We start from the raw sequence: 27462 nt of genomic DNA on the forward strand, positions 1-27462 counted from the left end.
AAGATTCAGTAAATAACACTGAATGCAGTGCACATTATACTGAAGAGGAAAGGTTGAAATTTAATGTTTGTCTATTAACAGAAGACTGTTTCATTACTAGGTAGATGCCTCTTTTCCATTTGAATGAGTGCAAATATCATAAAACATTGTATTCCTTCTGTGGTTGTTCTACACTGTTGTGCATGGGATTCAATCTCATACTGGGATATTCAAGATGCACAGCACTTATGGTGCTCTTGTGGAACAATTTCCCTCCCTCCCACCTCAGTCAAACAGTTTGCAATAAAGAAAATGACAGGAAAATACCTTGGAAAGTGTATGATAAATTTTGCTTTATGCCATATGGCCTGCACACAGAGAATGTAGCAGGCTATTAATATCTACATAAGTATTAGGATAACAACACTATACCAATTTATATACAGCTGTGTTCTTTTTTCCTCACTTCTGCCCTCTCCCCCCTTTATAACTTTCTTTCTTTCTTTTAAGTAGTAAGAATGAATGATCAATAAACAGGTCACTGCGTGTTCAGACCTTCAAACCTCCCCCTTACATAAATTCAGACAATACTCAAATTTTGGTTTGTTTTTTGGCAGAATTTAGGCCACAACTTTATTGATTACAGCAAGTGAGTGGTTGCATAGGCTTTGGTTCGACTAGTGGCAGGCGAAACCCAAATGGCAACAGCCAATCAGCCAAGTGGGAAAATTCCTGCCGTGCTCCTGTCCCAACGACAGACGACACACGACGGCATAGCAAAGTCAAGTGCAAAGCCCTAAAAGTAGGGAGAGGTGGGCGGGTGTTCTGAATGCACGCACCGAAAGAGAAAGCTCTGGGTCATGGGCATACGTATATATAGGTCCCTTGATCCATTTAGCCTGCATCCCATTGGCCTGATTAAACCCAGCATCAAGGAACCTACCAATTGGGTGTTGTGGCTAACCAATCATACCCACCCACAATGCACAGTTTGGTTGCCAGGTCTCACCGCAACACGTGCCTTCTTTATGGGAGGACCTGATTATGGAAGCAACCTGCATCTCAGCTTTTGTGTGACACCCCCCTCCCATACAGAGAGTTTAAAGAGGTTATGAAGTTATTCTACAGCACATCAAATCACAAAAATATTAATATGAAAGTTTATATCCCTCTATGCAAGGGCAGAAACAACAACATCAGAATACAACGACACAGGTAAACTGAACAGGAAAAATATGGGAAGAATTTCAAGTGCACATTCAGAGTTCCTGCACTCAGCTGAATTCAGACTTGTACCTCAAAGATATAGGGGGACCAAACTAGAGAGAGAAGAGGTTATTAATGGAAAGATAATAATTTGAAAATCATTAATAGTTGGTATTTAACTCAGAGTATTTTGGCTAAGATTTATAAAACAGAATTAGATACGTGTTGGAAGTGTAAAGAAACGGAGGGAACTTTTTTTTCACATGTGGTGGACATGTAAAAAGGCAAAAGTATATGGGGAAATGATATATAATAAATTGAAAAAAATGTTTAAAACTACTTTCCAAAAAAAACAAAACACCACACACACCAGAGTCCTTTTTGTTGGGAAAACCCCAAACTAAAATTCCTAGGAGTCAGAAAAGGTTATTTATGTATGCAACAATTGGGGTCTGTGCTTTCTTAGCCCCAAAATGGAAAGTGAGCAAGGTCCCAACTAAAGAGGATTGGCAACTTAAGTTGACAGAAAATGCAGAACGTGCAGATTTAGCACATAGAATAAGAGAGCAAGACGAACATACTTTTAAAGAAGAGTGGAAAACATTTACTGAATATATGAAAAATGACTGTATACAGCTTAAAACACTGGCAGCACTAAGATAATTTCAATAGAGAAAATATTTTTTGATGGAGGTAAAAGTGGAAATTTTTTTGAATGCTTATAGTAAAACAGGGATATGAAAAGTGAATCATGGAAGGAGAAGGGAAGTCATGGGATATTTTAAAGGCTTATTTGAAAATGTAAAATTGAAGATTTAATAAACATTATTATCAAACTAGAGAGAGAGAAATTTGAAATTAAACCATTCAAATGGTACTCTCACCTGGATAATGTTTTGACTTTCACCTGCATGACTGGGGACTCCTTCAGAATCATTGGAACTCCTTGGATTCAGCTGAGTGTTAGGAGGCTCCACAGAGAAAACAGGAAACAGGGGCCTGAGAAACCGGAACTCACTGTTCAGAGACCCACCAGCTAAGCACACCTCATAGTTGTAAGCCTGGGATAGAGATCCAGCACCAGGATCCGCAGAGATCTCCTGGGAATCTGGTCCCACCGGGAAATTGGCTCCAGAGTTGTAGGTTCCTATGAACTTTTCACGTTTCTGCAACTTGATTACAACAAACGCCACCACAGAAATGAGAAAGATGCTTGAGATGGCAGCCAAGCAGATGATCAGATACATCGTCAGGCTGGGGTCTTCCTCCTCCGCTGTTTCCTCCTTTGGGAGAGCCACACTTTTCAGATAAGGGTCAGAGAAGCCGTCCACTAGAAGGATTCTGAGCGTGGCAGAGGTGGACTGGGGAGGATGGCCGTTGTCTCGGACCACCACAATCAGATTCTGCTTGAAGCTGTCTCGGTTGCTGACCGGCCTCAGGGTGGTCACTTCTCCATTCTGGGCCCCCACCGTGAACAGACCCGGCTCTGTGGCCTTCAGCAGCTGGTAGGAAAGCCAAGAGTTCTGCGCAGAATCCCTGTCCACAGCCACCACCTTGGTGACCAGGTAGCCAGTCTCTGCCCCTCGGGGAACCAGGTCATTCGAGGGGGAAGTGCCATTCTGGAGAGGGTAGAGGATGAAGGGGGCATTGTCATTTTCATCCACCACCTGAACGCGGATGGGAACTTCGGAGCTCAGTGGAGGGGAACCTGAATCCACAGCCCTCACCGTCACCTGGAAATCTTGTACTTCCTCATAATCCAGAGACCGGATGGCATACAGGTTCCCCGTTTCAGAGTTGATGGAGATGTAAGAGGATGTGGGGCTATCATTGACCTTCCCAGGCAAAAGCGAGTAGGTCACTTTGGCATTCTGCGCTGTGTCCAGATCAACAGCATGGACGAAACCGATCAGAAGACCAGGAATATTGTTTTCTCTTAACTGCATTTCATAGAATTGCTTTTCAAACACTGGAGGGTTGTCATTGACATCTGACACTTCAACATGAAGTATTCTTGTGGAAGTGAGTCTGGGAGAGCCCCTGTCCGTGGCTGTGATAGTAATGTTATATTCACTGACTTTTTCTCTGTCCAGTGGCTGTTGGGTCACCAGCTGGTAATAGTTGTTCTCGGTGGGTTTGAGCACAAATGGCAGGTTGACTTCAGTGGTGCAGGCAGTTCTGCCACTGTCCCCAGAGTCCACATCTGTGACACTGAAGAGGGCCACCACTGTGTCTGGGGGAGAGTCCTCAGTTAATGGACTGGTGATAGAAGTGATTGATATCTCTGGGGCATTGTCATTCTCATCTTCAATGTCCACAATTACTTTGCAGTAAGCTGAAAGTCCCCCTCCATCTGTGGCTTTGATGTGCATCTCATAACTGCTGGTTTCTTCATAGTCAGTCATCCCTACAACAGTGAGTTCCCCAGTGTGTTTGTTTAACTTGAATGATCTCAACACATTTTCTGGAACTTCACTGAAGGAATAAGTGATGTGAGCATAGGAACCAAAATCCTTGTCAGTGGCTTCCACTTTTGCGACCAATGTATCCAATGGGCTGTTTTCCATTATTTTCACTTTGTACTCAGATTGTGGAAACTGAGGCAAGTTATCATTAGCATCCAGAATATCGATTAGCAGCTGTGCTGTTCCAGTTCTTTTTGGGATCCCCCCATCGATAGCTGACAGAGTAAGATAAATGTGTGGATTCACCTCACGGTCTAGCGGTTTCTCTAACACCAGTTCTGCATATTTGCTACCATCACTGTGACTTTTCACATTCAGCCTAAAATGTTCATTGGGACTAAGGGTGTAGTTCTGAACAGCATTTTCTCCTTTGTCTGAGTCTTGAGCTTTTTCCAAAGGAAATCGGGTATTCGTTGGAATTTGCTCAGATACTTCAAGAAGGAATTGATTTTTAGAGAATTTGGGGGAATTATCATTCACGTCCTCTATCTGAACTTCAATTCTGTGCAGCTGCAATGGCTTTTCCAGCACAATTTCAGACAGTAGAATACATGGTTCATTCTGACCACACAGGGACTCCCGATCTATTTTATCCTTTACTGTCACATCCCCAGAATGAGGATCCAGCTGGAAATACTGCTTGGAGCTCTTAGAAACCAGCCGGGCTCTCCGAGCAGACAGCTCCTTTGCATCCATTCTCAAATCCTTCAGGACATTCGCTACCAGAGACCCCCTTTTCTCCTCCTCTGCCACTGAATAGCGGAAAGACTCACACATTGCTATGCATGCACAGAGATACAGTGAAAAAGACCAAACTTGCCTGATCTTGAGGTGCATTTCCATTCTCCCAGCCTCTCCTCCTGAAATGCAAGGCATTGTCCTCTTCTCTATTCCAAGGCGTGTCTCTTCTTAACTGTCTTTATCTTCTGAATGTGACACAGTGTCCTGCTTATTCCTACTGAATTTCTGAAGTCTGGCTTGCAATAGGGATCTGCTGTTTTTCCTGTGCTGATTCCTTTGTCTAATGGCTTCAGCTCTTGAGGAGAGCAACTGCTGCTCCTCAATTTCCTTCTTTTATCTTGTGCAATACCACCACCTTGTGTTTGAACTATGTTATGGCATTACAAAAAACAAAAGATTTTCCAGAATATGAGCATCCATGTGGAGAGGCAAGAGAACAGCCACCCCAATGAACCATAAACCCCATATTCCCAGCTTTCTTTCTTTTTAAGAGTCTCTAGCATCTTTAGAATCTGAGATATGAAATAAAACATTTTTTTTTCCTTTTGATGATGGTGATTTGGTGAGAAATTAGAGTATTATCACCATACCGTATTTTACTTCCATGAATTCCTACAGACACAATAAGGGCTGTATGAATTGTGTCCAGCTAAGTCATTCACAGTATACACTCACTGAAATCAATGTGCATGATTTTTTTAAATTTATTTTTTACATCTATTGATCTCTTTCAGTTACACTTAGTTGAATACAATCCTTAGAACCTTGTTCCAGCTCCTAAACTTATTATGTCATGTTTTACATTTCTTAGGCTACTAAAACCTCCTAATGTTTGTTCCCCCAACCACCCATCACAGCCTAACCTACAGTACCCACAGGGCTGCTGGGAGGATAAAATGTGAAGCAGGAGAACTATGTAGACCACATCGAACAACTTTTACATTATTAATGTAAAAATAAATAAATAAAAACAGTCTATCGGCGGGGAAAGAGAGGCTTGGAATGAAGGAGAGTTCCCAGCCATGATAACTGATTCATGAATATACTCATTTCAATATGAAGTTTGCATTCATCTGTAAATGTTCTGTTCCTCTTTGATTCTTCAAAAGACATTTCATGTCATGACCTACAGGGAACTGCACCTCTTTCTCTAAAGCATACACCACACACATGCTCTTCTATACATATTAGCATTCTGTATTATTAAGGTTTCCCTGGCCATTCAGTCCTTTCAGTTCCTCACAGAAGATGAATATGTGCGTTTCAATATAAAGTTCACATTCATCTGTAAATATGAGTATGTGAGGAAGAGTCACTGTTACTTACTACTCATTGAACTGGGTTCCATCTTCCTAATGTGATATATACAAGTAGGAGCCTAGTATAAAATGTTGTACAGATTAGTAAAACAGTTCAGTGCCCCACACAAACACTCTATTCTTTCTCTCTCTTGCTTCCCTTCCCCATGGGACATTCTTTCTCTACTCCCCTCTTTCCCAGCTGAACGTTCTCTATAGCAGGTCCCAGAGAGGAACCTCTGTGTCAGATCTTATCCCCAGTCAGTTGGGTCTCCCACCTTGTGACACCTGGCATATCTGCACACACACAGTTCAGTCAACACATGACACTCCGATCAGCCATGGGTAGAAATACAGTAGGACACTTGCCATAATGCATATACTTAATATAGATGTTTATGTTGATATTTATACTTTATGTATAAATTTCATAACCTAAGATAATACAGATCTTATAGAACACAATGAGAGACAAGTTTCTAAATACTTCGTGATCCATCATGTGGTGTGGAAGTTGTTTATAGGACATGATATTTGCTCCAATGAAATATCATTTGAAGAATCATATAGGAACAGAACAAACTTCAGTTCCATCCTGAACACCCCAACATGCACCTGTGGAATTGATTTATGATGTATGACAGCTGATAACCCTCAATGACATTATTCTGCAGGTTGGGAATACAACTGGAGACAATACTACTTAAGTCTCAGGTGGTTGCTGTGACCAGGAGAATCTTTTTCTATCTCTTTTAGACACCAGATATTTCTGGGGTGTTTTACAACACAATCATAACCATGTCTAATCAGAGGAAAGTACTATTCAATTGAATGGTGCTTATTCCTAGGTAAGTGGGGTTAGGATTGCAGCCCTAGTCATCATCATATGCTGTGGTCCAAGGATGCTGCCTAGACACCAAGCCTCTTCCCCACTTCTGGGTTCTCTAGCACATGCTTGTTGGCTCAGGGGATAGGACCTAGTTGCTTCTTTAATTTGTGCTGAGGGTATGGAGAATGCAGGGAACAGCAAGAGTCTCTTCCAAGCAATGGTAAAGGCTTCTGATGTGCTTGATCTTACACCAGTCTGGTGGGAACTCAGGTTACAGGGTCTGTGCACGGCTGAGTGTTCTGTTCATTAAGTCTTACAGCACAATCTTAACCATGTCTAATCATGTCCTGCACTTGCAGGAAGGCACTCTACAAAAAATATGTTGCCAAGTTTCAAACTATAAGCCACAGAACTTAATGCCTCCACTTCTCATTTCTCATTATAATGGTGGGATGTGATTCAGCCAAATCAGCCTTGACTAAGTTGCCACAGCTATGAACATATAGCACTTTTTCATCTCCTTCCCCCTTCGCTTTTCTGTCCCTTACTCAGCCACACTCTGTCAGTGTCTTCAACTGAAACTCACTTGCAAACAACACCAAAGTCCCTCCACTTGACCATCTCTTTCAGGGTGGGGACACCATAATAAAATCCTATTGGCTAACATTGGCCAAAAAAAGCATTTTAAATAAAAAAAATGAATATATTTCACTTCCATTAGATTAAAACACATACTAGACTTTCTTGTTGACCTAAGTCAACAAACCATTTTGCAACAGATACAATCCAAAAGAGAAACTTTCCAGAAAATGCCCCCCAGTGATGTAGATTTAAGAAAAAGCACATCACCTGCCAATTTGCCACCCTCATTACACAAACAGCTCATTCAAAACAAGCCATTCCTTATCATTTCTATCCTAGGTTTGGTATGGACCATCCTTAAAGGTGTTAACAATGCCAGGTTTCAAGTCAGACTGTTGAACCATTTTGCAACTATAAACTCCAGAACCTGATTCTTACATCAAAGGGCTTCTTGTTCAGTGGTAAAAAACTGCTCTGCATACAAAACATGCCATGTTCAAACCCTGGAATCCTCAGGTAGGTCTGAAAAGATACCTGTCTGAAATCCTGGAGAGCTGCTGCCAGACATTACTGAGATAGATGGACCAAAGTTTTGACTCATTAAAATACAGATTTCTATATTGCTTATGTTCCCCTCTCCCACATTGTTTATAATAATGGCAGATACCAAGTCAGCCTACTTGCACTTAACAGTTCAAATTATAAAACAGAAAACTATGAGAGCCCAGATTTGTTTGCTCAAAATGCCGATGGTTTAAAGGCCTGGATAAAGAAAAAGGTCATCTAACCCTGAAAAGGGTACTCAGTGATCCTAGGCAATTACACAGGTGGGGTGCCAGCAGCAAGAAGACCCTCTAAATGATGCCATGTATATAACTGGGAAGCCTGCTCTAACCAAGGCTCCTGTGTGCAGGTACCTCAGCAGCTGCAGCTACAAGTATGTCGTCCACACCTTGGAGGTATGTATATTCTAGGACACATTGGTGTATCTGCAGTAGCTATGATGTTCTGAGTGAGTTGTAAAATGCAGAAAGTCCAAAGGCAGAGGACCTAAATAGCAGGAGGGCTGAAGGAAAAATATCTGATTTCAACCATGGGCTGGGAAGAGGTGGCCTGCCTGAGAAATGGAAGGGTGGAAGAAGAGAGGAGGAGAGAGGAAATATCAGATGGAGAGGATGGACCAGCGATGAAGACAGAGGGAAATGAGAAAAAAAGTTTCACATGGACTTGAAATAAACAAATGATTTTTAAACTGAAGCATGCCAAAATATATTGTCAATAAATTTCAAAAGCAATACAAGAACATCTGATATGCCTAATTACCAAGCACAAAGAATTATCAATGTCAAAGTGACTAACTGGTGTACTTGGAAATTATTTCACCTTTTCCTCTGATTCTTCTTTCCCCGCCTGGTCAGGAATATCTTGGGAAGCAGAAGGAGGGGTCTGGTTCACATTGAGGTCTGGGTCCCCCACAGAAAAAACAGGAATGAGGGGCCTGAGGAACCTGAACTCGCTGCTCAAGGACCCACCGGTTAAGCACACATCGTAGTGGTAACTCCTGGAAAGAGACCCGCTCTGAGAATCGCCACAGTTCTCTGGGATGTCGGGTCTGGCAGGTGGGAAGTGAGGAGGGGCAGCGATAAAACTTTCCCTGGGATCCCTCCTGCAGATCTTGATGGCAGCAAAGGAAACAATGCAAACGAGGAACACAAAGGAGACTGCAGCCAGGCAGATCACCAAATACAAGGTCAAGGTCCCATCTTCTTCGTGTTCCTCTTTACTGACCTCCACAGCCTTCATATAAGGATCCGAAAAGCCACCCACAGGAAGGACATGGAGCATTGCAGTGCTGCTCTGGGGAGGGAGCCCGTTGTCCCTGACCACTATCAGGAGTCTCTGCTTGCTGGTGTCTCGCTCGCTCAGGGCTCTCCTGGTTCTCACTTCCCCATTCTGGGCTCCTAGGCTGAAAAGACCAGGGTCTGTGGCCTTCAGCAGCTCATAGGAAAGCCACGAGTTCTGGCCAGAATCTCCATCCACAGCCACCACCTTGGTGACCAGGTAGCCGGCCTCCACCGACTTGGGGACCAGCTCATTGCAGGGGGATGTGCTGTTCTGAAGAGGGTAGAGGAAGAAGGGAGCGTTGTCGTTTTCGTCTATGACAATGACTCGGACAGTAACTTCTGAGCTGAGGGGAGGAGACCCTCCATCTGTAGCCCTCACCGTCACTTTGAAATCTTTGATCTGCTCGTAATCCAGGGATCGGAGGGCATACAGATTTCCGCTTTCAGAGTTGACTGAGATGTAAGAGGCCACAAGGCCATCAATGACCTTCCCAGGCAAAAGGGAGTAGGTGACCTTGGCATTCTTCTCGGTGTCCAGATCAGCAGCACGGACTGAGCCAATGAGCAGTCCTGGAATATTGTTTTCCCGTATCTGCATTTCACATGAAGACTTTTCAAATACTGGAGGGTTGTCATTGACATCTGAGATCTGAACGTTAATAACTCTTGTTGAAGTGAGCCTGGGGGAGCCTCGGTCAATGGCTGTGATGGTGATATTATACTCCGAGACTTTCTCTCTGTCGAGGGAGCTTTGGACCACAAGCTGGTAATAGTTATTCATAGTTGATTTTAACATAAAAGGAAGGTTTACCTCCACAGAGCACATGGTTCTGCCATTGTCTCCAGAGTCTTGATCTGTTACAGTGAAGAGAGCAACAAGTGTCTCCAGGGGAGAATCCTCTGCCAATGGACTAGTGATGGATATGATGGACACTTCAGGGACATTATCATTCGCGTCTTCAACATCTACCAGGACCTTGCAGTGACCTGAGAGACCCCCTCCATCTGTTGCCCTGATGTTCATGTCATAGCTGGTTTCTTTTTCATAATCAGGCTGACCAGAAAGGGTGATTTCCCCCGTGATTTCATTTAGGTGAAACAGATCATATATTTCTTTTGGTACCCGGTTAAATGAATAGACTATCTGAGCATTTGAGCCAAAATCCAAATCTGTAGCTTCCACTTTGAAGACCAGAGTACCCTGTGGACTGTTTTCCTTTAACCTTACTTTATATTCTGAATGAGTAAACTGTGGGGAATTGTCATTGATGTCAAGAACATCAATATTAATTTGAACTGTTCCTGTTCTCTGTGGCTCCCCTCCATCCACAGCTGTGAGAGTCAGTCCAAATTGTGAGTCCTTCTCCCTGTCCAGTGGCTTCTGCAGAACAAGATCCACATATTTCCTTCCATTTTTGTTGCTCTCCATGCTAAGCATGAAATGTTCATTGGGACTGAGAGTGTAGTTTTGGATGTTATTCATTCCCAGGTCCTCATCTTGGGCAGAGTCCAAGGGGAAATGTGTATTTGGAGAGACATTCTCAGGAATTTCCAGATCAAATGCCTTTTTAGAGAATTTGGGGATATTATCATTCACATCTTCTATCTTGACTTCAATACTGTAGATCTTTAAGGGATTTTGCAACACAATTTCAGACTGTAACAAGCAAGGATGAGTCTGGCTACATAATGCTTCTCGGTCTATTTTATCATTTATCAAAAGATCCCCAGAGTGAGTATCAAGACGAAAATATTGCTTAGTGTTCTTAGAAACTAGCTGGGCTCTGCGAGCAGAGAGTTCCCCTGTTCCCAGTTTCAAATCCTCCAGCACATTAGCCACCAAAGACCCCCTTTTCTTTTCTTCGGGCACAGAATAGTGAAGTGATATACTCAGTGCTCCATGAAGACAAAGGAAAAGCAAAAAATACAGACCTTGTTCCTTTCTGTAGCTGTCTCCCATGGCTCAAGAATCTCTGGCCAAAAGGTGAAGTTTCTGACACTCTTCCAATGATAATCTCTGCTGCTGTAGGAATGAATTTGATGCTGCCGTGTTGATGGCTTTGCTGTGCTTTATGTTATCTTTTTATGCATATGAAAGTCACCCGTCCTTTGTTCCAGCCACCTTTTTGCTCATGGCTTCCTGTGAGTTCCTTCACAAAATTCTGAATTCCAGTTCATGTCTTTGCCTGTACTACCACCGTGTGGCTGAGCAAAGAAAAGCCACTAAGATTCAGTAAATAACACTGAATGCAGTGCACATTATACTGAAGAGGAAAGGTTCAGATTCACAGTTTCTCTGTTCATAAAAGACTGTTTTATTACTAGGAAGATGCCTCTTTGCCATTTGAATAAATGCAGATATCACAAAATTACCTTCTATAGTTCTTCTACATTGTTGTGCATGGGATTCAATCTAATACACGGAAGTTCAAGATACACAGTACATATGGTGCTCTTGTGGAACAATCTCCCTCCCTGGTCCTCAATCAAACAGTTTGCAGTGAGGAAAGCGACACGAAAATACCTTGGAAAGTGTATGATAGCTTTTGCTTGATGCCATATGGCCTGCACACAGAGAATGCAGCAGGCTATTAATATGTATATATCGATTACAACATGGGAGTGCATTACATTGATTTTTTTGTATTTTTTTCTTATACACAGCATTGTTCTTCTTTTTCCTCATTCCCCTCTTTTTTTCTTTGTATCACTTTATTTCTTTTTTAAAAAAGTAGTAAACTGGTCATCTGAAAGCAACCTGTATCTCAGCTATTGAGTGACACCCCCCTCCCATACAGAGTGTTTAAAGAGGTTATGAAGTTATTCTATAGCACATCAAACCACAAAAATATTAATATGAAAGTGTATATTCCTCTATGCAAGGACAGAAACAACAATATCAGAATACAAGGAAACAGGTAAGCAGAACAGAATTTTTAAAGTAGAATTTCAAACCCGCATTCATATTTTCTGCACTCAGCTGAATTCAGGCTACCACCTCACAGATACAAGGGGACCAAACTAGAGAGAGAAAATGAAATTAAACCATACTAAAAGGATTCAAATGCTGCACTCACCTGGATAATGTTTTGACTTTCACCTGCATGACTGGGGACACCTTCAGAATCATTGGAACTCCTTGGATTCAGCTGAGTGTTAGGAGGCTCCACAGAGAAAACAGGAAACAGGGGCCTGAGAAACCGGAACTCGCTGTTCAGAGACCCACCAGCTAAGCACACCTCATAGTTGTAAGCCTGGGATAGAGATCCAGCACCAGGATCCGCACAGTTCTCCTGGGAATCTGGTCCCACCGGGAAATTGGCTCCAGAGTTGTAGGTTCCTGTGAACTTTTCACGTTTCTGCAACTTGATTACAACAAACGCCACCACAGAAATGAGAAAGATGCTTGAGATGGCAGCCAAGCAGATGATCAGATACATCGTCAGGCTGGGGTCTTCCTCCTCCGCTGTTTCCTCCTTTGGGAGAGCCACACTTTTCAGATAAGGGTCAGAGAAGCCGTCCACTAGAAGGATTCTGAGCGTGGCAGAGGTGGACTGGGGAGGATGGCCATTGTCTCGGACCACCACAATCAGATTCTGCTTGAAGCTGTCTCGGTTGCTGACCGGCCTCAGGGTGGTCACTTCTCCATTCTGGGCCCCTACCGTGAACAGACCCGGCTCTGTGGCCTTCAGCAGCTGGTAGGAAAGCCAAGAGTTCTGCGCAGAATCCCTGTCCACAGCCACCACCTTGGTGACCAGGTAGCCAGTCTCTGCCCCTCGGGGAACCAGGTCATTCGAGGGGGAAGTGCCATTCTGGAGAGGGTAGAGGATGAAGGGGGCATTGTCATTTTCATCCACCACCTGAACGCGGATGGGAACTTCGGAGCTCAGTGGAGGGGAACCTGAATCCACAGCCCTCACCGTCACCTGGAAATCTTGTACTTCCTCATAATCCAGAGACCGGATGGCATACAGGTTCCCCGTTTCAGAGTTGATGGAGATGTAAGAGGATGTGGGGCCATCATTGACCTTCCCAGGCAAAAGCGAGTAGGTCACTTTGGCATTCTGCGCTGTGTCCAGATCAACAGCATGGACCGAATTGATCAGAAGACCAGGAATATTGTTTTCTCTTAACTGCATTTGATAGAATGGCTTTTCAAACACTGGAGGGTTGTCATTGACATCTGAGATTTGAACATGAAGTATTCTTGTGGAAGTGAGTCTGGGAGAGCCTCTGTCAGTGGCTGTGATAGTAATGTTATACTCAGAGGCTTGTTCTCTGTCCAGTTGCTGTTGGGTCACCAGCTGGTAATAGTTGTTCTCCGTGGGTTTAAGCACAAATGGCAGGTTTACCTCAGTGGTGCAGGCAGTTCTGCCACTGTCCCCGGAGTCCACATCTGTGACACTGAAAAGGGCGACCACTGTGTCTGGGGGAGAGTCCTCAGGTAAGGGACTGGTGATGGATGTGATGGTAATCTCTGGAGCATTGTCGTTCTCATCCTCAATCTCTACAATGACTTTGCAGTAAGCAGAAAGTCCCCCTCCATCTGTAGCTCTTATGTTGATCTTATAATTTGTATTTTCTTCATAATCAATTGTTCCTGCAGTAGTAAGCTCCCCGGAATATTTGTTTAACTTGAATGATCTGACGACATTTTCTGGCACTTGGCTGAATGAATAAGTGATGTGAGCATTGGAACCAAGATCCCTGTCAGTGGCTTCCACTTTTGTGACCAGAGTATCCAATGGGCTATTTTCCTTTAGTTTCACTTTGTACTCAGGTTGTGGAAACTGAGGCAAGTTATCATTGTTATCCAGAACATCAATGATTATTTGTGCTGTTCCAGTTCTTTTTGGGATTCCTCCATCAACTGCTGACAGAATAAGGGAAATCTGTGGATTCACCTCACGGTCTAGCGGTTTCTCTAACACCAATTCTGCATAGTTGGTACCATCACTGTGACTTTGCACATCCAGCCTAAAATGTTCATTAGGACTAAGGGTGTAGTTCTGAACAGCATTTTCTCCTATGTCTGGATCTTCTGCACTTTCCAAAGGGAATCTGATATCCACAGGAGTCTGCTCAGGTATTTCAAGAAGGAATTGATTTTTAGAGAATTTGGGGGCATTATCATTCACGTCTTCTATTTCAACTTCAATTCTGTGCAGCTGCAATGGCTTTTCCAGCACAATTTCAGACAGTAGAATACATGGTTCATTCTGACCACACAGGGACTCCCGATCTATTTTATCCTTTACTGTCACATCCCCAGAATGAGGATCCAGCTGGAAATACTGCTTGGAGCTCTTAGAAACCAGCCGGGCTCTCCGAGCAGACAGCTCCTTTGCATCCACTCTCAAATCCTTCAGCACATTCGCTACCAGAGACCCCCTTTTCTCCTCCTCTGGCACTAAATAGCGGAAAGACTCACACACTGCTATGCATGCACAGAGATACAGGGAAAAAGACCAAACTTGCCTGATCTTGAGGTGCATTTCCATTCTCCCAGCCTCTCCTCCTGAAATGCAAGGCATTGTCCTCTTCTCTACTCCAAGGCGTGTCTCTTCTTAAGTGTCCTTATCTTCTGAATGTGACACAGTGTCCTGCTTATTCCTACTGAATTTCTGAAGTCTGGCTTGCAATAGGGATCTGCTGTTTTTCCTGTGCTGATTCCTTTGTCTAATGGCTACAGCTCTTGAGGAGAGCAACTGCTGCTCCCCAATTTCCTTCTTTTATCTTGTGCAATACCACCACCTTGTGTTTGAACTATGTTATGGCGTTACAAAAAACAAAAGATTTTCCAGAATAAGAGCTGGTAAACATAAGCATCCATGTGGAGAGGCAAGAGAACAGCCACCCCAATGGAGCATAAACCCCAGATTCCCAGCTTTCTTTCTTTTTAAGAGTCTCTAGCATCTGTAGAATCTGAGATATGAAATAAAACATATTTTTTTCTTCTTTGATGATGATGATTTGGTTGGAAATCATAGTATTATCACCGTACCATATTTTACTTCCATGAATTCCTACAGACACAATATGGGTTGTATGATTTGTTTCCATCTAAGTCATTCACAGTGTACATGCACTGAAATCAATGGGCATGATTTTTTTTTATTATTATTTTTTACAACCATTGATCTCTTTCAGTTCCACTTAGTTGAATACAATCCTTCGAACCTTCTTCCTGCTCCCAAAATTATTATGTCATATTTTATATTTTTTCGGCTGCTAAAACCTCCTAATGTTTGTTCCCCAAATCCCCCCATTACAGCCTAACCGACAGTACCCCACAGGGCTGCTGGGAGGATAAAATGGGAAACAGGAGAATTATGTAGACCACTTTGTACAACTTTTACATTATTAATGTAAAAATAAATAAATAAAAACAGTCTATCAGCTAAAAAGGGGAAAGAGAGGCTTGGAATGAACTAGAGTTCCCAGCCATGATGACGGACTGATGAATATACACATTTCAATATGAACTTTGCATTCATCTGTAAATGTTCTATTCCTCTTTGATTCTTCAGAGGGCATTTCCTTAGAACAAATGTCATGTCCTACAGGCAACTGCACCTCTTTCTCTAAAGCATACGCCACACACAGGGCTGGATTTAGGTTTGTTTAGGCCCTAAGCTACTGAAGGTAATGGGCGCTTTATATGTCCAGCTGTCTTTTGTCAACAATAAATTGTAGCTTTTTTGTGTGTTGAATATATGCTATATGGTAATTCCTGGACCTAATAGGTATTGGAGGAGCCTACACAACACAAAACACTGTTGCTACATGTAGGTTTTATTTTATTTGGTTTTTTTTTATCTTATATTTTGGAAATGTACATCCAGGTTTTTTTTCTTTAATTTTTTTGGGGCCCCGAAGAGAATGGGGCCCTAAGCTATAGCTTGTTTATCTTATACCTTCAGCCAGCACTGGACACACACACACGCCCTTCCAGACATGCTAGCATTCTGTATTACCAGTATTAAGGTTTCCCTGGCCATTCGGTCCTTTCAGTTCCTCACAGAGGATGAATATGTGCAGTTCAATATAAAGTTCACATTCATCTGTAAACATGGGCATGTGAGGAAGAGTCACTGTTACTTACTACTCATTGAACTGGGTTCCATCTTCCTAATGTGATATATACAAGTAGGAGCCTAGTATAAAATGTTGTACAGATTAGTAAAACAGTTCAGTGCCCCCCACAAAAACACACTATTCTTTCTCTCTCTTGCTTCCCTTCCCCATGGGACATTCTTTCTCTAGTCCCCTCTTTCCCAGCTGAACGTTCTCTATAGCAGGTCCCAGAGAGGAACCTCTGTGTCAGATCTTATCCCCAGTCAGTTGGATCTCCCACCTTGTGACACCTGGCATATCTGCACACACAGAGTTCAGTCAACACATGGCACTCCGATCAGCCATGGGTAGAAATACAGTAGGATACTTGCCATAATGCATATACTTAATATAGATGTTTATATTGATATTTATACTTTATGTATAAATCTCATAATGTAAGATAATACAGATCTTGTAGAACACAATGAGATACAAGTTTCTAAATACTTCATGACCCATTATGTGGTGTGGAAGTTGTTTATAGGAAATGATATTTGTTCCAATGAAATGTCATATAGGAACAGAACAAACTTCAGTTCAACCCTGATCATCCCAACATGCACCCGTGGAACTGATTTAGGATGTATGGCAGCTGATTACCCTCAACGGCATTTTTGCAGGTTTCTGAATGCAATGGGAGACAATACTACTTAAGTCTCAGGTGGTTGCTGTGACTAGCAGAATCTTTTTCTATCTCTTTTAGACACCAGGTATTTCTGGGGTGTTTTACAACACAATCCTAACCAAGTCTAATCAGAGGAAAGTACTATTCAATTCAATGATGCTTATTCCTAGGTAAGTGGGGTTAGGATTGCAGCCCTAGTCATCATCATATGCTGTGGTCCAAAGATGCTGTCTAGACATATGTAGTTGCCACCAAGCTTCTTCCCCACTTCTGGGTTCTCTAGCACATGCTTGTTGGCTCAGGGGATAGGACCTAGTTGCTTCTTTAATTTGTGCTGAGTGTATGGAGAATGCAGGGAACAGCAAGAGTCTCTTCCAAGCAATGGTAAAGACTTCTGATATGCTTGATCTTACACCAGTCTGGTGGGAACTCAGGTTACAGGGTCTGTGCACGGCTGAGTGTTCTGTTCAGTAGATCTTACAGCACAATCCTAACCATGTCTAATCATGGCACTTGCAGGAAGGCACTCTACAAAAAATATGTTACCAAGTTTCAAAGTATAAGCCATAGAACTTAATGCCTCCACGCCTCATTTCCCATTATAATGGTGGGATGTGTGATTCAACCAAATCAGCCTTGACTAGGTTCCCATAGCTATGAGCATATAGCACTTTATTGTTCCTCACTCAGCCACACTCTGTCAGTATCTTCAACTGAAACTCACTTGCAAACTACACCAAAGTCTCTCCGTTTGACCATCTTTTTCAAGGTGAGGACATCCTCTTGGCTAACATTGGCCAAAAAAAACACACATATTAAATAAGAACTATGAATATGTTTCACTAACATTAAAGCACATACTAGACTTTCCCATTGACCTAAGTCAACAAACCATTTTGCAAAAGATACAATCCAAAAGAGAAATCTTTCCAGACAAAGCCCCCCAGTGATGTAGATTTAAGAAAATGCCAATTTGCATTTGTGTAAAAGTCCCTCATTACACAACCAACTCATTCACATCAAGCCATTCCTTATCATTTCTATCCTAGGTTTGGTATGGACCATCCTCAAAGGTACTTCTTTACAATGCCAGGTTTCAATTCAGTCTGTTGCACCATTTTGCAACTATAAACTGCAGAACCTTAATCTTACATCAAAGGACATGTTGTTCAGTGGTAAAAAAAACTGCTCTGCATACAAAGCATGCAAGCTTCAAACCCTGACATCCTCAAGTAGGTCTGAAAAGATACCTGGACCAATGGTTTGACTCATTAAAATACAGATTTCTATATTGCTTATGTTTCCCTCTCCCACATTGTTCATTTTAATTGCAGATTTAAAGTCAGCCTACTTGCCCTTAACATATTAACAGTTCAAATAATAAAAGAGAAAACGATGAGAGCGCAGATTTGTTTGCTCAAAAAGCTGATGGTTTTAAAGGCTTGTATAAATAAAAAGGTCATCTAACACTGAAAGCTACCAGCATGAGTTTGACCAAACTGCGGGAAGCAGTGAAAGACTGCCTGGCGTGCTCTGGTCCATGGGGTCAAGAGGAGTCGGACACAACTAAACGACTAAACAACAACAAAACACTGAAAAGGGTACTCAGTGATCCTCCCTTGGAAGGCAATTCCACAGGTGGGGTGCCACCAGCAAGAAGACCCTCTAAATAATGTCATGTATATAACTGGGAAGCCTGCTCTTATCAGGGCTCCTGTGTGCAAGTACTTCAGCAGCTGCAGGTATGTCACCCACACCTTGGAGGTATGTATACTCTGAGACACCTTGGTGTATCTGCAGTGGCTATGATGTTCTGAGTGAGTTGTAAAATGCAAAAGTCCAAAGGCAGAGGACCTAAATAGCAGGAGGGTGGAAGGAAAGAATCTGAACTCAACCATGGGCTGGGAAGAGGTGGCCTGCCTGAGAAATGGAAGGGTGGAAGAAGAAAGGAGGAGAGAGGAAACATCGAATGGAGAGGATGGACCAGCGATGAAGACAGAGGGAAATGAGAAAAAAGGTTTCACATGGACTTGAAATAAACAAATGATTTTTAAACTGAAGCATGCTCTAAAATGTCAAAATATATTGTCAATAAATTTCAAAAGTAATACAAGAACGTCTGATATGCCTAATTACCAAGCAAAGCAATTAACTGGTGTACTTGGAAATTATTTCACCTTTTCCTCTGATTCTTCTTTCCCCGCCTGGTCAGGAATATATTGGGAAGCAGAAGGAGGGGTCTGGTTCACATTGAGGTTTGGCTCCCCCACAGAAAAAACAGGAATGAGGGGCCTGAGGAACCTGAACTCGCTGCTCAAGGACCCACCGGTTAAGCACACATCATAGTGGTAACTCCTGGAAAGTGACCCGCTCTGAGAATCGCCACAGTTCTCTGGGATGTCGGGTCTGGCAGGTGGGAAGTGAGGAGGGGCAGCGATAAAACTTTCCCTGGGATCCCTCCTGCAGATCTTGATGGCAGCAAAGGAAACAATGCAAACGAGGAACACAAAGGAGACTGCAGCCAGGCAGATCACCAAGTACAAGGTCAAGGTCCCATCTTCTTCGTGTTCCTCTTTACTGACCTCCACAGCCGTCATATAAGGATCCGAAAAGCCACCCACGGGAAGGACGTGGAGCATTGCAGTGCTGCTCTGGGGAGGGAGCCCGTTGTCCCTGACCACTATCAGGAGTCTCTGCTTGCTGGTGTCTCGCTCGCTCAGGGCTCTCCTGGTTCTCACTTCCCCATTCTGGGCTCCTAGGCTGAAAAGACCAGGGTCTGTGGCCTTCAGCAGCTCATAGGAAAGCCACGAGTTCTGGCCAGAATCTCCATCCACAGCCACCACCTTGGTGACCAGGTAGCCGGCCTCCACCGACTTGGGGACCAGCTCATTGCAGGGGGATGTGCTGTTCTGAAGAGGGTAGAGGAAGAAGGGAGCGTTGTCGTTTTCGTCTATGACAATGACTCGGACAGTAACTTCTGAGCTGAGGGGAGGAGACCCTCCATCTGTAGCCCTCACTGTCACTTTGAAATCTTTGATCTGCTCGTAATCCAGGGATCGGAGGGCATACAGATTTCCGCTTTCAGAGTTGACTGAGATGTAAGAGGCCACAAGGCCATCAGTGACCTTCCCAGGCAAAAGGGAGTAGGTGACCTTGGCATTCTTCTCGGTGTCCAGATCAGCAGCACGGACTGAGCCAATGAGCAGTCCTGGAATATTGTTTTCCCGTATCTGCATTTCACATGAAGACGTTTCAAATACTGGAGGGTTGTCATTGACATCTGAGATCTGAATGTTAATCATTCTTGTTGAAGTGAGCCTTGGGGAGCCTCGGTCAACGGCTGTGATGGTGATATTATATTCCGGGACCTTCTCTCTGTCCAAGGGACTTTGGACCACAAGCTGGTAATAGTTATTCATAGTGGATTTTAACATAAAAGGAAGGTTTGCCTCCACAGAGCAAATGGTTCTGCCGTTGTCTCCGGAGTCTTGATCTGTGACAGTGAAGAGAGCAACAAGTGTCTCCAGGGGAGAATCCTCTGCCAAAGGACTAGTGATGGATATGACGGACACTTCAGGGACATTATCATTCACATCCTCAATCTCTACCAGGACCTTGCAATGACCTGAAAGACCCCCTCCATCTGTTGCTCTAATGCTCATGTCATAACTGGTTTCTTTTTCATAATCAAGCTGACCAGAAAGAGTGATTTCCCCCGTGATTTCATTTAGGTGAAACAGATCATATATTTTTTCTGCTACCCGGTTGAATGAGTAGGTGATCTGTGCATTTGAGCCAAAATCCAAATCTGTAGCTTCCACTTTGAAGACCAGAGTACCCTTTGGGTTGTTTTCTTTTAACCTAGCTTTGTATTCAGACTGGGTAAACTGGGGAAAGTTGTCATTATTGTCAAGAACATCAATATTTATTTGAACCGTGCCTGTTCTCTGTGGCTCCCCTCCATCCACAGCCATGAGAATTAATCCAAAGTGTGAGTCCTTCTCCCTGTCCAGTGGCTTGTCCAGAACAAGATCCACATATATCCTTCCATTCTTGTTGCTCTCCATGCTAAGCATGAAATGTTCATTGGGACTGAGTGTGTAGTTTTGAATGTTATTTATCCCCAGGTCCTCATCTTGGGCAAATTCCAAGGGGAAATGAGTATTTGGAGGGACATTCTCAGGAATTTCTAGATAAAATGCTTTTTTGGAGAATTTGGGAATATTATCATTCACATCTTCTATCTTGATTTCAATACTGTAGATTTTTAAGGGATTTTGCAACACAATTTCAGACTGTAATAAGCAAGGATCAGTCTGGCCACATAACGTTTCTCGGTCTATTTTATCATTTATCAACAAATTCCCAGTCTTGGTATCAAGATGAAAATATTGCTTAGTGTTCTTAGAAACCAGCTGGGCTCTGCGAGCAGAGAGTTCCCCTGTTCCCAGTTTCAAATCCTCCAGCACATTAGCCACCAAAGACCCCCTTTTCTTTTCTTCAGGCACAGAATAGTGAAGTAATATACTCAGTGCTCCAGGAAGGCAAAGGAAAAGCAAAAAATACAGACCTTGTTCCTTTCTGTAGCTGTCTCCCATGGCTCAAGAATCTCTGGCCAAAAGGTGAAGTTTCTGACACTCTTCCAATGATAATCTCTGCTGCTGTAGGAATGAATTTGATGCTGCCGTGTTGATGGCTTTGCTGTGCTTTATGTTATCTTTTTATGCATATGAAAGTCACCCGTCCTTTGTTCCAGCCACCTTTTTGCTCATGGCTTCCTGTGAGTTCCTTCACAAAATTCTGAATTCCAATTCATGTCTTTGCCTGTACTACCACCGTGTGGCTGAGCAAAGAAAAGCCACTAAGATTCAGTAAATAACACTGAATGCAGTGCACATTATACAGAACAGGAAAGGTTCAGATTCAGTTTCTCTGTTCATAAAATACTTTTTGATTACTAGGAAGATGCCTCTTTGCCATTTGAATGAGTGAAGACATCATAAAACACTGCATTACTTTCTATAGTTCTTGAACACTGTTGTGCATGGGAGTCAATCTAATACGGGGAAATTCAGGTGCACAGCACATATGGTCCTCTTGTGGAACAATCTCCCTCCCTCCCACCTCAATCAAACATTTTGCAATAACAAAAGTGAGAGGAAAACGCCTTGGAAAATGTAGGATTACTATTGCTTGATGCAAGTGCCATATGGCTTTCACACCGAGAACGTAGCAGGCTATTAATATCTACATAAGTATTAGGATAATGATACTATATCAATTTATATACACAGCTGTGTTCCTTTTTCCTCATTTTTTCCCTCCCCCCCTTTATATGTTTATTTCTTTTTTTCAAAAAAGTAGTAAGAATGGATATTCAATAAACAGGTCATATGGAAGCAACCTGCATCTCAGCTTTTGTGTGATACTTCCTCCTCCATATAGAGGGTTTAAAGATGCTATGAAGATATTAGATAGCACATCAAACCACAAAATATTAATACAACAATTTACAACCCTCTCTGCAAGGAAAGAAACAACAATAACAGAATACAAGGAAACAGGTAAAACTGAATGAAAAGGAAATCGGAAGAGTTTCAAACTCCGAGTTGGCTAAGATTTATAAATCAGAATCAAATACATGTTGGAAGTGTAAATGGAGGGAATATTTTTTCACATGTGGTGGACATGTAAAAAGGTAAAAGTATATATGACTTATAAGAAATGGGGGGGGGATGTTCAAAACTACTTTCCGCTTTTTGTTGACTGAAATTCCTAGGTGTCGGAAAAGGTTATTTATGTATGCAACAATGGTGGTCCGTGCTTTCTTAGCCCCAAAATGGAAAGTGAGCAAGGTCCCAACTAAAGAGGATTGGCAACTCAAGTTGACAGAAAATGCAGAACGTTCAGATTTAGCACATAGAATAAGAGATCAAGAAGAACATACATTAAAGAAGAGTGGAAAACATTTACTGAATATAAGAAAAATGAATGCTAATGCTGGCAGCACTAAGATTAATACAATAGAGTAAATAATTTTTGATGGAGATAAAAGTGGAAAACTTATTTGAATGCTTATAGTAAAACAGGGGTGTATGATATGAAAAATGAATCATGGAAGGAGAAGGGAAGTCATGGGATATTTTAAATGTTTATTTGGAAATGTAAAAATAAAATTTAATAAAAATTATTATCAAACTAGAGGGAGAAATATTTGAAATTAAATCATTCAAATGGTACTCTCACCTGAACCCCATGTTGACTTTCACCTGCATGACTGGGGACTCCTTCAGAATCATTGGAACTCCTTGGATTCACCTGAGTGTTAGGAGGCTCCACAGAGAAAACAGGAAACAGGGGCCTGAGAAACCGGAACTCGCTGTTCAGAGACCCACCAGCTAAGCACACCTCATAGTTGTAAGCCTGGGATAGAGATCCAGCACCAGGATCCGCACAGTTCTCCTGGGAATCTGGTCCCACCGGGAAATTGGCTCCAGAGTTGTAGGCTCCTGTGAACTTTTCACGTTTCTGCAACTTGATTACAACAAACACCACTACAGAAATGAGAAAGATGCTTGAGATGGCAGCCAAGCAGATGATCAGATACATCGTCAGGCTGGGGTCTTCCTCCTCCGCTGTTTCCTCCTTTGGGAGAGCCACACTTTTCAGATAAGGGTCAGAGAAGCCGTCCACTAGAAGGATTCTGAGCATGGCAGAGGTGGACTGGGGAGGATGGCCGTTGTCTCAGACCACCACAATCAGATTCTGCTTGAAGCTGTCTCGGTTGCTGACCGGCCTGAGGGTGGTCACTTCTCCATTCTGGGCCCCCACCGTGAACAGACCCGGCTCTGTGGCCTTCAGCAGCTGGTAGGAAAGCCAAGAGTTCTGCGCAGAATCCCTGTCCACAGCCACCACCTTGGTGACCAGGTAGCCAGTCTCTGCCCCTCGGGGAACCAGGTCATTCGAGGGGGAAGTGCCATTCTGGAGAGGGTAGAGGATGAAGGGGGCATTGTCATTTTCATCCACCACCTGAACGCGGATGGGAACTTCGGAGCTCAGTGGAGGGGAACCTGAATCCACAGCCCTCACCGTCACCTGGAAATCTTGTACTTCCTCATAATCCAGAGACCGGATGGCATACAGGTTCCCCGTTTCAGAGTTGATGGAGATGTAAGAGGATGTGGGGCCATCATTGACCTTCCCAGGCAAAAGCGAGTAGGTCACTTTGGCATTCTGCGCTGTGTCCAGATCAACAGCACGGACCGAATTGATCAGAAGACCAGGAATATTGTTTTCTCTTAACTGCATTTGATAGAATGGCTTTTCAAACACTGGAGGGTTGTCATTGACATCTGACACTTCAACATAAAGTATTCTTGTGGAAGTGAGTCTGGGAGAGCCTCTGTCAGTGGCTGTAATGGTGATGTTATACTCAGGGGCTTTTTCTCTGTCCAGTGGTTGTTGGGTCACCAGCTGGTAGTAGTTGTTCTCGGTGGGTTTGAGCACAAATGGCAGGTTGACTTCAGTGGTGCAGGCAGTTCTGCCACTGTCCCCGGAGTCCACATCTGTGACACTGAAAAGGGCGACCACTGTGTCTGGGGGAGAGTCCTCAGGTAAGGGACTAGTGATGGAAGTGATGGTAATCTCTGGAGCATTGTCGTTCTCATCCTCAATCTCTACAATGACTTTACAGTAAGCAGAAAGTCCCCCTCCATCTGTAGCTCTGATTTTCATTTCATAATTTGAGCTTTCTTCATAATCAATTGTCCCTGTAACAGTAAGTTCTCCATTGTGTTTATTTAACTCGAACAATCTCAACACATTTTCTGACACTTGGCTGAAATAGTAAGTGATGTGAGCATTGGAACCAAAATCCCTGTCAGTGGCTTCCACTTTTGTGACTAGTGTATCCAATGGGCTATTTTCCTTTAGTTTCACTTTGTACTCAGGTTGTGGAAACTGAGGCAAGTTATCATTGTTATCCAGAACATCAATGATTATTTGTGCTGTTCCAGTTCTTTTTGGGATTCCTCCATCAACTGCTGACAGAATAAGGGAAATCTGTGGATTCACCTCACAATCTAGCGGTTTCTCTAACACCAGTTCTGCGTAGTTGGTACCATCACTGTGACTTTGCACATCCAGCCTAAAATGTTCATTGGGACTAAGGGTGTAGTTCTGAACAGCATTTTTTCCTTTGTCTGGATCTTCTGCTCTTTCCAAAGGAAATCTGATATCCACAGGAGTCTGCTCAGGTATTTCAAGAAGGAATTGATTTTTAGAGAATTTGGGGGCATTATCATTCACGTCTTCTATTTCAACTTCAATTCTGTGCAGCTGCAATGGCTTTTCCAGCACAATTTCAGACAGTAGAATACATGGTTCATTCTGACCACACAGGGACTCCCGATCTATTTTATCCTTTACTGTCACATCCCCAGAATGACGATCCAGCTGGAAATACTGCTTGGAGCTCTTAGAAACCAGCCGGGCTCTCCGAGCAGAGAGCTCCTTTGCATCCATTCTCAAATCCTTCAGCACATTCGCTACCAGAGACCCACTTTTCTTTTCCTCTGGCACTGAATAGCGGAAAGACTCACACATTGCTACGCATGCACAGAGATATAAGGAAATAAACATAACTTGCCTGAGGTTGAGATGTATTTCCATTCCCCCAGCCTCACCTCCAGTCAGATCTGAAACGCAGGGTGATTCTTTCTAACACAACTGCCACAGTTGATTGTCCAGTGTATGTTTGCAAGACAAATCCTTTATCCTGTATTTAAATCTAGAAATGATTATGGTGCCTTTTCCACCCACAATTTCTAAGTATTTGCTTGTAATGAAGATTGTGTGCTGTCTTTCTCCTTGAGATTCCTTTGTCTCACAGACACAGGCCTCCTGGAGAACAGTTTCTGGTCCTTGACTATTTCTTTTGTGTTGTGTAATAGCACCACCTTGTGCTCGAAGTATGGTACATCTCCCATAAATGGTTCTGTAGGTTTGCAATGTTTAATATATTTATTGCCTCTTATCATTGACTTATCAAAATCCATTGAGGTACTCATTAATGATTGTCACTTTTCCTGCTGTTGAGTCTTGTGGCACCTTAAACACTAACAAGTTTTATTATGGCATGAGTCCTTGTGGACTGAAGTCTTCTTCATCAGATGCATGAAGTATAATCCTCAGCTGCAGGTATCTGTACAGTTGTTCAGAGAGGAGGTGCATTTTCATAATGTGATTCATACAGGTTGGGCCTCCAGCAAATATTTTTCCTTTCTCTGGCTGTCTTTTTCCTCCCTCCTCTGTCTTCCACACCCAACTCTATGTCTCCCATTTCCCCCCCCTTCAGTTTGCTGTGGAGCATGTCCTGCTACACCTCAGCTACCATATCCACTTTCCACCACCTCCTGCCTGGCAACTGTTGTCATTCCTGCATCGACAGGGAGCCTGCATGGTGTAGTGGTTAAGAGCAGTGGACTCGTAATCTGGTGAACCCGGTTCGCTTCCCCGCTCCTCCACATGCAGCTGCTGGGTTACCTTGGGCTAGTCATACTTCTCTGAAGTATCTCAGCCTCACTCACCTCACAGAGTGTTTGTTGTGGGGGAGGAAGGGAAAAGGAGATTGTTAGCCGCTTTGAGACACCTTAAGGGGAGTGAAAGGCAGGATATCAAGTCCAAACTCTTCTTCTTCCTTCTCTTCTTCTTCTTCTTCATCGTCTTCTCTTCCTTCTCTCCCACCTCTTGGTAGCTTCTTCTGGCTGCATCTCCTCTCCTGCGTGCTCATTGGCTTCCCACCCCCTGTTTCCTAATATCATTGTGTCCCCCCCACTCTGGCTCCTCAGGGTTCCACTTCCCAGACAGACATCTGTGCTGTGGCTTTTTGAAATATGCTGCGCAAGCTCTGGTATGGCAACAACTGAGGGCATGCAGTGTAGTCATGGACAGTTTTACTGGGGGAGAGTGGGGAAATTCCCCCTCCCCCATTTCTCTCTCTTTTTAAAAACCTTCTGCTTACTGCACAGATCTCCTGGGTGCACAGACTCCCCTCTTCTTTGTGGAAAGTGCTGCCTTGGCTACATTCTGATTGGCACTCTCACCTGAACTTCAGAAACAGGGGGAAATGTACAATTCTTTATGCTTGATGCTCCATAAGAAATTTAAAGATAACCAGCAAAATGTTGTGTTTGCTGAAGGTGTAAGAATGTGGGTAGAGTTCCTTCATGTTTTCCTACTACAAGGGTGGCCAAACTGCAGCTCAGGAATGACAAGTGGTTCTTTGGGTAGTTCAGTTGCAACTTTGAAGCCAACCAAGGAGTTCATGCGTTCTGCAGCTCCCAGCTTCCTCTCGGAGATCCCGACACACTTTGCCAAACTGATACCCTCCAGATCTGTTGGACAACAACTCCTATCATCACTAGCCAGCCTGCTTGATTCTCAGGAGACAACTGTGGCCAAGAGCATTCTCCTCCCTATCTATTTTAGACACGAGCTGTTCCTGGGAAGCAATGTTTTAATCACCATCAAAAATGACATCTACAGCTACTGGCTTGGCATACTAGCTACATATTAAGTGCAGTTGCCACAAATACTTTCCGTTCTTCTGGGTTCTCAAGCATCTGCAGATGGCTCAGGGCAGAGGCAGGTGTGATGGACAGCAGAGCCAGACCAGAGTCTGGTGGTGTAGTACCTCAGAATTCCACCAGAGGGCTGGAGCCTCTCTCTGATTGGCTACCATGACAGCAAAGCCAGATGGGGTGGAGAATAAAAG

The 27462-nt window shown here is 43.3% G+C and overlaps 3 protein-coding genes and 1 pseudogene across 6 annotated transcripts in view; all 4 read right to left on the reverse strand.

Moving 5' to 3' along the window:
• Positions 1-27462, reverse strand: part of LOC128418024 (protocadherin beta-16-like) — a 118034-nt gene that overhangs the window by 40558 nt on the left and 50014 nt on the right. Inside the window, exon 1 of one of the 4 annotated variants that reach the window (XM_053397399.1) lies at positions 12022-15335. The exons of 2 other annotated variants lie outside the window; for them this stretch is intronic. In XM_053397399.1, the coding sequence (XP_053253374.1) occupies positions 12022-14478 (2457 nt within the window). In that variant the 5' untranslated portion in view covers positions 14479-15335. Of the gene's footprint in view, positions 1-8483; positions 11968-12021; positions 15336-27462 lie in introns of those variants that run through there. One more of the 4 variants, XM_053397404.1, reaches the window with a different exon arrangement.
• On the reverse strand, positions 93-7241 carry LOC128418026 (protocadherin beta-16-like). The gene has a single exon (XM_053397410.1). The coding sequence runs from the start codon at positions 4524-4526 to the stop codon at positions 2022-2024; it is 2505 nt and encodes an 834-aa protein (XP_053253385.1). The 5' UTR covers positions 4527-7241; the 3' UTR covers positions 93-2021.
• Positions 18483-21475, reverse strand: LOC128418036 (protocadherin beta-16-like). The gene has a single exon (XM_053397418.1). It carries the CDS (start codon positions 21284-21286, stop codon positions 18857-18859), a length of 2430 nt encoding a protein of 809 aa, XP_053253393.1. The 5' UTR covers positions 21287-21475; the 3' UTR covers positions 18483-18856.
• On the reverse strand, positions 22914-25965 carry LOC128418033 (protocadherin beta-16-like; annotated as a pseudogene).

This window comes from Podarcis raffonei, chromosome 7, assembly GCF_027172205.1.
Source record: "Podarcis raffonei isolate rPodRaf1 chromosome 7, rPodRaf1.pri, whole genome shotgun sequence".
NCBI classification, from domain to species: domain Eukaryota; kingdom Metazoa; phylum Chordata; class Lepidosauria; order Squamata; family Lacertidae; genus Podarcis; species Podarcis raffonei.

What these genes read in the sequence shown, in the direction of transcription:
- LOC128418026 (XM_053397410.1), bottom strand. Translation starts at nt 4,526, where the DNA reads ATGCCTTGCATTTCAGGAGGAGAGGCTGGGAGAATGGAAATGCACCTC.
- LOC128418036 (XM_053397418.1), bottom strand. Translation starts at nt 21,286, where the DNA reads ATGGGAGACAGCTACAGAAAGGAACAAGGTCTGTATTTTTTGCTTTTC.